We start from the raw sequence: 10,203 nt of genomic DNA, 5'->3' as shown, positions 1-10,203 counted from the left end.
CCATTGACTTCATATACACTCACTCAAACTACGGAAGACGCACTGTTGCATCGCACGTTTGCCAAAAACATTCGGTTTTCCTTTAATATTATTACTACTAATATTACCTCGCTCATAGATTGGATACTAAGTTACTAACACAAGGGATACCAATGCACTAGTAACAATAGACTAGACACTACTCTACCATTCTATGGTTTATCTGAAAAGCTATATGTGGTAGATGTTTGCCTCCCCATGCCACATTAGTAGACAACTCCATTGCTATGGTTTATCTGAAAAGCTATACGTGGTAGATGTTTGCCTTCCCATGTCACATTAGTAGACAACTCCATTGCCACAACCATCCCTGTCCACAATAAATACATCGTTCATCAATATTAACATGAATATTGACATAAGTTTCATTTTATCACGAGATGCAAAGAGTAGAGTCAGTGGCAATCGCTCAATCACATCCAAAAGATAAAGGAATTACTTCTGCAATTTCCTCGCATTACTTTCGCTTATAGCAAGTTAGCAAAATGAGTTAGAATCCAAAATTAAAATAGAATTTGGAATGATGTTCCAACTTTAATATATCGCTTATAGCAAGTTAACAAAATGAGCTAGAATCCAAAATTAAAATAGAATTTGGAATGATGTTCCAACTTTAATATATTGATGTTATTCCCAACTTTCCCATATTGTTCGAAATTTGGAGTTGATTTTTGAAATAGAGTCCATTGGTTTGAAGACTCTAGGGTTGGAGTTGTTAAAAATGTTTCGATAATAAATATCGAGAGAATTTTTTGATGAAAGGCCCAAATTTTGGGCCCAAATACAAAAAAAAACCCAACAAGGTTTAATATCTCACCCAAAACCCAATAATCCAATAATATCTCATATCAAACCCAAATACACATCCCAATGTGCAATCCGGGCCCAACTCTTATCTCTAAGATTTCCTATTTTCTTTTAAACCCTTTTTTGCCCTCCTATATATATCCCTCAACTCTAACAACTCATATCTCTTTCTCTCTCCAAAATCTGATTTAGTTTCTCTCTCCAAAATCTTTTTCACTTTATCTCTCTACCTAAACCGAAATACAAACCCTTTTTTTCCACCTTCATCTATCTACAGTCTTCATCTCTTCGATCATCATCTCCGTTTTCACGTTTCTCTCTCTAATATTGTCATCATCTTCCTTCATTCATCACCTACATCTCCAAACCGAGTTACAAAACCCTTTATTCCTTCAGCCATCAACTTGTTTGTTTCTAGACTCATCAACTTGTTCGAATCACCATATTCTTGTCCTATAAATCCAGGTAACTGTTGATGTTTAATCTCTTTTTTATGATTTTTATGCTCTTGTTCTTCCTTCTCGTCTCCTGTTTAGTTTCTGGAATGTCCGTACAGTTCTACCGCTGTCCGTACAATCTTTTGGTTTCTGGTACAACTTTAAAGTTTGTTTTAACATTTTCTAAAATGTCTGAACACATGGTACATGTTAAAAGTAGTTTATCATGTGTTAACACATTTGTTTCATAGCTATTGAACTAGCAGTTAGACCAACATTTGATAGAATGATTAGACATTGCTTCAACATTTGATAGAATGTTCAGAAATTGCTTCTTGGACCACCTGATTATACCACATATTCGAAACAATCAGTATAATGTTATCCATCATTTTCACATAAACTCACACATTACGTATACTTCGACGACATTCTCCATGATAACCAAACATTCCAACGCATGTAATAACATTATGCTCGGTGTTTAGACATTACACTAGATGTTCACACATTTGTTAACATTTTAATACAATTGATGATACCTTTCATAACATTTTATTCAATTTTGCAGTATGGAAACTGAAAGGTCACTTTCTACATCTCAAAATAATGAGAAGAAGTTAGTATGTGACTCATGGGGCGACGTATTTACGGAGATTGGGCAAATATTCCCCGGTGGTGTCAAAGCTTTTCGAGACGCTCTTGGTCGATATACCATTGCAACCAAGAACAACTACAAATATATCAAGAATGAACCAGGTCGTGTCACTGCCGTTTGTTCCAAACCCGGATGTAATTGGAGAGTGCACGGGGTTGCACCATTGGGATGTAAATCCGTTTTTTTGTTGAAAGAGTACGAACCGAATCACTCTTGTCTCGATGTTGTTCTCAAACCTGCGGATCCCAAGTTGTCTAGTAAACTTGTTGGCAGCCTAATGAATGAAGACATAAGAAGACACCCAAATTGGAGTACTGCTGAAGTTAAAGAAAAGTTTCAAGACGATTACGGTGTTGAGTTGACCTATTATTTTTCTTACGGTGGTAAGAAGGTAGCCATGGACAAAGTATTTGGGCAGGAGGGTGATTCCTACGCAAAGTTGAAGTGGTACGTAGATGCTTTGGAGAGAACTAATCCCAATAGCCTAATTGATTTGCAAATCGAACCCACTACCAACAGATTTGTCCGAGTTTTTATTGCCCTTCACGCATCTATCCTTGGGTTTCAACACTGTCGCCCTGTGATCTATATTGATGGAACATTCGCCAAAACTCGTTTTAATGGCTGCATTTTGGCTGCGGTTACCAAGGACGGAAACGACGGTATGTTTTCATTTTCACATCACATGTTAACATTCTAGTGTTCCTGCTAACACGTAACAAAATGTTAGATCATGATCATTATTGACGAGACATAGATAAAGATGCGGCGTAATTTATTGAAGTCATAACTCATTCCCAAATATGGTTTTACATTTCCAACAATGCTCATGCACTTTTGATTCATGCATCAACAGAACTAATTTTGTATTTCATTTTTTTTTGTTAGGTCTTTTCCCCATTGCTTACGCAGTTGTGGACATTGAGAATGATCAGAATTGGGATTGGTTTTTGCAAAATTTGAAATTAGCAGTAGATCCGATCAAACGTTACACCTTTATTTCGGACAGACATGCTGGAATTCTAAAAGGCGTGAAGAACGTTTTTCCCACCGCTCATCACTCATTCTGTGCTTGGCACTTACGATGTAATCTGAACTTGAGGATACGTAACGGGGCGCGCCAGTCACGTTATTTTCAGAGTCTTATGTTTACGGCGGCACGGGCATTACCCGAGAGCGAGTATCACGCAACCATTGAACAAATGGTTGAGATGGGTGGAACCAATGTCGAGAGGTTTTTCCAATCCCTTAATCCGGAATCATGGGCAGATTCCTTTTTCCCAGGGGATAGGTATTTTGTTTTCTCTTTTTCAGTTATTTTTTAACATTAATCATATCTTTCTGTTATGAATGGACATTTGTTCATGTGTTCCGTCAGGCATATACATGTTTATACATTTCGCGAGATGTTTTAACACGACACGATGTTTTACAAGCATCCCATTTAATGTTTTTTCACAGGTATGGCGCCATCACTTCCCAACTGTCTGAGAGCTTCAACAACATGGTCAAGAAAGCCCGCGTGCTCCCTATTACAGCATTGTTGGATGCCATAAGACAGAAGATTATGAACAAGATGCGAAAGCATAGAGACGCTTCTATTGGATGGAATACATTTCTTTGCCCATCCATTAACTTGGAGCAACAAGCGAAATACAAAGTTGCGGAGACTTGGAGATACGTCGAGGCAGCCCCACTTGTTTATGAAGTATATTCTACTCCACGCCATTCCGTAAATCTTGGTACTCTCACATGCTCTTGTCGGCGTTGGCAAGTAGATTCGCTTCCGTGTCAACATGCAATGTTATGCATCAACAAGACTCGTGGTGATAGTACATGTTTTTACGATCCGGTCTGGACCGTGGAGGCTTACAGGAACACATACCAACATTGTGTTTACCCCGTTCCAAATTTTGACGAACCATATACTTTTGATCCATTAACCAAGACTCTTCCTCCACTAGTTAGAAGGGCACCAGGCAGACCACGTACAACAAGGTTGCAGAGTTCCGGAGATGTTACCAGGAGGAAAAGAATATGTCGCAGGTGCAACCAACCCGCTTATCACAACAGTGCGACATGTCGAGCCCAACTGTAGTCTCATTTTACTAAATGTTATAACATTCACCGATATGTCCCGACATGTACCAGAGTGTTGTTACATTGTGCTCAATGTTTAGTAAAATCTTTTGGTCTTTAGTACATATATTTTTGTCTAGTGAATATGTGATAACATTCTACAAAATGTTCAGTGAATGAATTACTACATGTCTAGCTATTATTTACAATGTGTCCACATTATGAAGTTTAGTGAATACATTCTAGACAATGAAGGTTCAGTATTACATATTTCCCGAGACATTTGTCCATATGTCCAACCATTAAGAGGAATGTTCTAACATGTCTGTGTATGTTCTTTCCTGAAACAAACTTTAAGGGGACCATGCATGTCACACATGATGTTGAAGAAAAATAATAATATATTCAAATTTACTTCCTTTAGTTTTAACATAAATATCCCATCCAAAATCATTGTATGTCGTTAACCTCACAAAATAATTTACAAACCATCATTGTTGTTAATCTAATCAAGAATGAAGTGGTTTCGGGTTTAGCGAACATAACCCGTTACCTCAACAACTACTTCATTTTTGATTAAAAGATCTTTCACCAAACAAAAAAATATTCACGGCAACCACACTTTCAACATCGGCCCATCCTCCAAGATATTGTGTTCTCCTTCAATATATTGTGCGTGATCTTAGCCCTCTTCCTTTGTGCCTGGGAGACCCAATCTGGGTTTTTTGTACGCTGTTTGGGTCCAGTAGTCATGCAGTCTTGGACTAGCTCTTCAATTTTCAAAATAACAAATAGACCGCAATCCGGACTGTTCAAGACACAAATGGAATGTTAAAGCATAACCAATAATGTTTCTACATTCCCACACAAAAAAGAAACATTATATAAAATGACTTTTTTTTTTTATCAAATGTATGAAAACATAAAATGCTTTTGTTAACATTTCGGGAAATGTTTGAACATTTTCATACTAATTAAAGCATGCATCTTAATGTTGGGAATAAATAAAGTTTGAAAACACTTACTTTTCTCCCTGAGTTGGGAATTCTGGCTCCCCAAGAACATCAGCATATCTTTGTTGGGTTCCATACATTGTGAATCCCACTTCTTCCATTACATCCTCAATATATGCCGCGTACTCCCGGGCATTTTCGTAACACTCCTTGGCATTCTTCTTATCAAATGACATTGAGTCATAATGGGTCCACCGATGGAGAAATACATTATAAACCAATAGTGTCCAGTGCCCCCCATGGCAGATAGGTGCACACACAAATAAGATCTCCGGTTTCCCAGCATTATTACTCAACGTACGGTTGAGCATTCTTTCGATAGAAGGTTGGTTGACCTCGGACTTGATCATCGTCTGTAGAACATACACAAAGTTATTAAAATGTTCACTCATATAAAAGATGATGATAGGAAAACATTCTAATCACTAAACTCACATAGATTTCTGATGGTAGACATAGGACACTCTTTTCTTTCAAATCCTCTTGATTAGTGACGAACGAACTCGCCCAGTTAATAACTTGTGAGTCGCACTCCAGATTCATCATCAACATATCTAGCTGCTTCCCACAAATGTCGTTGATCCCATTACTGAACCAGACTTTCGTGCTGCAACATTTGAAACAACAAGTGTCACAGTAATGTGCAAACATAACTGTAAATGTTATGACATTTGTGATAATGCATGGACATTACAGTAAGCAGGTATAAATGCATAAACACAAACTGTTATGTGCAAACATAACTGTAAATGCATGAACATTACAGTAACTTTCTCGTACCTTTTGTCACCCTTCCTGATGAATTCTTCCAACAGGCCCTTTTCTTCTTCCTTCAACTTCTTCCACACCGGGCTTCTTTTCCAGTTACCTAGCTTCTGGCCTTCCTCCTCTGCTGCTGACCTTCCACCTCCCAACTCTACAATTTCATCTACATTAATTGGTTTTTTCTTCTCGAGTTGCTTTCCTTTCTCGGTCATGGTTCGGGTTCTTGGCTGTGTTTTAACCCTCTTAACCAAAGAGTTTGGTTTGTTTTTATCTTTCTTTTCCACAACATCAACCGTTTCAACCTTTGGCTTATCTACAAAATCGTCTTCAGAAGAACTTTCGTTCTCCACGATCTCATAGTTCTCATATACTTTTGCCACTTCGCAAACCTCTGAAAAGAAAGCTGAAGGCCAAGTCAGCTGAAGGTCAACTTCTTCCGTCTCATTTTCACCTACATTCAAAAAACTTGGAAAATGTTTTTCACCTGTTCCCACCACCACACGTTTAACTAGTCAACATTCGATAGAAAACCAAATCTTAACATAAATTATTATCCAATTCGAGAAGAAATATATATAAACGTTAGCACGTATGTTCAAACATTTTACGTATTTATGTGGGAGAAGAACACTTACTTGTTTGTTTCTTATTTATTACTTAGCCGACCAGTCTATTGTCGTTCGTTCGTGGTAAAAGAAAGTCTTCAATTGTCGTGGTAAAAGACATCGTGGGAGTACGATAGAACTCGTTTACTTACCGTTTATCAAAAAACTTGTAACGATGGCGGAACAATTTATGTTCATACCAATCATCTGACAAGTAAGTAAGAATTTCAGAGAAGAGAGATTGATTGCACACAAGTTAATACGTTGCTTTAAAAAAAAAAAAACTAGAAATAAAACCAACTTTAATCTAAACAAAGACAATATTCATTACTTTTTTATAACAATATTTCAAATGTTGAAGCATTCTGGTGTTTGCTCCAACATTTCCAAATTTCTTATAAAGCAAAGACAGGAATGCCAACAGAAGTAAAGATTTGCGTGAGCATTTACTCACTTGACCCAGCATCTTGGCTCACTTTCTGCTCCTGCTTTTGCCCCTCCACGGAAGATTGACCCTCATCAGAAATTGCCTTCTTACCCTTATTGTCTACTTCTGCTCCTTCAGTTTGGGCTTCGGCATCACTTTCTTTTTCGATGCTGGGTTCTACGTTTACTTGTTCCGGATTTTTTGGGGCTACTTCCTGCTCCACTATCTTCTCTCCTCTATCTCCACTCTCCACCTCTTGTCTAACCTCCTCTCCAACATTCACCTCATCTCTACCAACAGTCACCTCCTCTCCAACAGTCACCTCATCTCCACCAACCTCTTCTCGAACATCCACCTCCCCTCCGACACCAAAATCAAATTCCAAAACATCATTCTTCTCTCCTCTCTCTCTCTTCATCCTCTCCAATTCCTCTCTTAATACTTCTTTCTCTCTCTTTTCCATCTCTTTCTCTTCTCTCAACCTCTCCACTTCCTCCTTCAACTTTTCTACTTCCTCCTTCAACTTTTCTACTTCTTCTTCATTCATCTCCACCACCACCCTCTCAGTGAACTTTAACAACTCTTCCTCTTCAACAGACTCTGGCACCAACTCCACCTTCACCTACAAGGAGGGATACATGTGGTTATTATTCAACACCTCTCAAAAATGTCATACATTTAATAAAATGTGAACAAATACATACAAATGTTCCAACATTTGCCACAATGTCAATCAGACATCAGTTATGTTAGAACATTTATTATAATCACAGAAACATTTTAAGAAATGTTACAACAAATTACCTGCTCCTCTGTAATGCTGTCCAGCTCCTCTTCCAGTCCTTTAAGGAAGAATGGCTCGATCATCCATCGAGCTATTCTAGGACTGACCCCTACTTCTCCAACCAGGTCCTCATGGATCCTGGTGTGCATGCAGTACCAGTACTGCAAATAAATTAAGAGAAAATTAAACACAAATAGGTCTGAAGTGTTTTTGTGTATCATCACAAGGAATGGAAACACATTTTCTACATTGCCCAAACATTCTACGAAATGTAACAGCATTACAGTAGCCCCAAAAGTTTGATGACACATTTTGGAGAATGTCAAAGCAAAATAACTTGATTTATTTGCACCTTAAGAAATTATGAAAAATTTAAGTGCATTGTAATGAATACTTACGGGGAGAAGAGTCAGGCATCCTGAAGCTTTTGCCGGGTCTTCCGAGTGCTTGTTTATTCTCTCCATCATGTAGGAGTGAATAGCTCTCGCCCATGAGACTCTTTTCATCATTCTCTCCGTTTGGAGATTGTGATAAAAACTCCCGACAACCGAGGAGCCGGCAGCTGAAGCAAACAGGAATGTGGCTGCCATGTACATAATCCATAGTTTCAAAAACTCAATGGCCGGAGCCTTTGTTCTTGCAGCCACATGCAAAGCCTTTTCGATGCTGGGACCCCCAAAAGATGCAGCCTTTCCCTCAACAATACTGTCTTTGAAATACTTGCTCAAAAACTGGTCCTTAGCCACATCTATGGTGACATTGGTTGGGAATGCATCATATATTTGTCCTTCCATCGGGACTCCCAACAACAAAGCAACATCTCCGGGAGTGAACTGAATCAACTTCCCTCCGATGTTGAAGGCTTGGCTCTGTTTGTCATAGCAGTACAGAAGATCATAGATGGCTTTGTTCGGCTTCTCCATCACATTCTCTGTTCGGAAACTAAAACTGGTCACTGCCTTAAATAAGGCCCCGAATGGTGAAGAAAGCAACATCTTCCTTTGCTCTTCAGTAATATATAACTGCAATTCCCGCGCCACCCTGAAAACTGCTTTAAAATTACATTTGTAATTAAAAGCAGTTTTCTTCTTCTGCTCCATAGGCTCTTTTGGTTGAGGCTCCACCATGGGCTCTCTCTTCTTGGAAGTATATCCTCGGTGCTTCACACAAAAAGTAACAGATATGTCAGCACATTCTACAAATTATACAACACTACTCTGAATGTTACATCACTATAAATAATGTCAGATCATTTTGGAACGTGTCCACACAATAGAGCCTATGCCAATGCTGGTCTACACAAGAATGAAGGACCACTAATTGAAACAACATTTCAAAGAATGTAAGCACACTAACAAATATGCCAAAACATTATATGAAATGTCAAATCACATACGTTAAATACAGGACATGGGTCAAAGATGTGTATACAATAAGATACCTTTTTGCTTGTTTTACACAATGACAACACACGAACAAATATGCCAAACCATTTTCAGAAATTTGAGAGCACAAACATTAATTACAGAACATTGACAAAGATGTGTATACAATAACATACCTTAGCCTGTTTAGGACTAGCAACTTTCTTGCCTTTCTTGCTAGGCCCAGCAGATGATGGCTCTTCACTAGCCCTCTTTCTAGGGCTAGCCCTCACTGGAGTCTCTTGTCTTTTTTCAGGACCATCTCCTTTCTTTGTTGCAGCTTTAACCATCTTTGTAATCTGCAAAATTTGTTATGTTTTGTATTAGACACCCACATGTTTCAAACAAACACAAAATGTATGTACACAACCAAAAATGTCTAAACACATACTAATTTCGTTTACACAACCATGAATGTTAAAAGACAAACACCCATAAATCCAAAACAAATGACTAAATTCCTCCACAGAAAGCTAACTTTCGTATCACACCCCTAAATGTTAAAACAACCCTAACCTAGAAACTTGATAAAGACTCATAAACACCCAAATGACCTTTCTGTGAAGATGCATGCTTCCGAAATCACAAACAACTATCAAAATGTCTAAACATAATCAAACATTTCTTCAACACAACCTAGAATGATAAAACAAATCATTCACTTCATCAAAAAGTACTAAATGTCTCCACAGAAACCTAACTTTCGGATCACAACCCTAAATGTTAAAACAAACCTAACCTAGAAGCTTGATGAAGAACCATAAACACCCAAATGCTTCCGAAATCACAAAACAACAACCAAAATGTTTTATCACAAACTGTAGAGCAACTTAACCCTTAAACTTTTTCGAAAAAAAACCCCAAATGATTTATCACAGACTATAGATCAGACTACAAAACTTTGAAATCATAAACCCTAATTGTTTGAAAACTCCCCCAAATTTTCAAACACCCATAAAATTTTACCAAAACCCACAGATGTGAAACCAGAAACCCCAAAAATGTGCCAACAATCCTACTAATTTACCAACAACAGAGAGAGGATCAAGAGTTAGAGGAAGAACAGAGATGTACCTGTTTTTGAAAGAGAGAGAAATCGAGAGAGAAGCTTGAGATTCGTTGAAACAGAGCGAAATAAAGAGAAAAAAGAGTAGATCCGGTTGCT

At 38.0% G+C, this 10,203-nt stretch overlaps 2 protein-coding genes across 2 annotated transcripts; one reads left to right on the top strand and one right to left on the bottom strand.

The window, feature by feature from the left end:
- Nucleotides 1–780: 780 nt before the first annotated feature.
- LOC147567632 (uncharacterized) lies at nucleotides 781–4,221 on the top strand. Its single transcript, XM_086669853.1, has 4 exons — nucleotides 781–1,311; nucleotides 1,855–2,603; nucleotides 2,830–3,232; nucleotides 3,403–4,221. The coding sequence occupies exons 2-4, from the start codon at nucleotides 1,856–1,858 to the stop codon at nucleotides 4,037–4,039; spliced, it is 1,788 nt and encodes a 595-aa protein (XP_086525979.1). The 5' UTR covers nucleotides 781–1,311; nucleotide 1,855; the 3' UTR covers nucleotides 4,040–4,221.
- A 2,462-nt stretch (nucleotides 4,222–6,683) lies between these two features.
- Nucleotides 6,684–9,339, bottom strand: LOC147567631 (uncharacterized). Its single transcript, XM_086654229.1, has 4 exons — nucleotides 9,176–9,339; nucleotides 8,013–8,774; nucleotides 7,635–7,775; nucleotides 6,684–7,452 (listed from the first exon to the last, which is right to left on the bottom strand). Exons 1-4 carry the CDS (start codon nucleotides 9,326–9,328, stop codon nucleotides 6,850–6,852), a joined length of 1,659 nt encoding a protein of 552 aa, XP_086510355.1. The 5' UTR covers nucleotides 9,329–9,339; the 3' UTR covers nucleotides 6,684–6,849.
- Nucleotides 9,340–10,203: the final 864 nt, after the last annotated feature.

The sequence above is a fragment of the Eschscholzia californica genome, unplaced genomic scaffold (genome assembly GCF_041429995.1).
Source record: "Eschscholzia californica isolate CP2 unplaced genomic scaffold, dmEscCali1.0.p SCAF_1, whole genome shotgun sequence".
Classification (NCBI taxonomy): Eukaryota; Viridiplantae; Streptophyta; class Magnoliopsida; order Ranunculales; family Papaveraceae; genus Eschscholzia; species Eschscholzia californica.
Note: the sequence above shows the minus strand (reverse complement) of the source record. Positions and strands in the feature narration are given on the sequence as shown.

Excerpts from the sequence above, each read along its gene's own strand:
- LOC147567632 (XM_086669853.1), top strand. The coding sequence starts at position 1,856 with ATGGAAACTGAAAGGTCACTTTCTACATCTCAAAATAATGAGAAGAAG. Across the intron at positions 2,604-2,829 it reads TACCAAGGACGGAAACGACG|GTCTTTTCCCCATTGCTTAC; the intron begins GTATGTTTTCAT and ends TTTTTTTGTTAG. Across the intron at positions 3,233-3,402 it reads TCCTTTTTCCCAGGGGATAG|GTATGGCGCCATCACTTCCC; the intron begins GTATTTTGTTTT and ends GTTTTTTCACAG.
- LOC147567631 (XM_086654229.1), bottom strand. The coding sequence starts at position 9,328 with ATGGTTAAAGCTGCAACAAAGAAAGGAGATGGTCCTGAAAAAAGACAA. Across the intron at positions 8,775-9,175 it reads CTAGTCCTAAACAGGCTAAG|CACCGAGGATATACTTCCAA; the intron begins GTATGTTATTGT and ends TTTTGTGTGAAG. Across the intron at positions 7,776-8,012 it reads GATGCCTGACTCTTCTCCCC|TACTGGTACTGCATGCACAC; the intron begins GTAAGTATTCAT and ends ATTTATTTGCAG.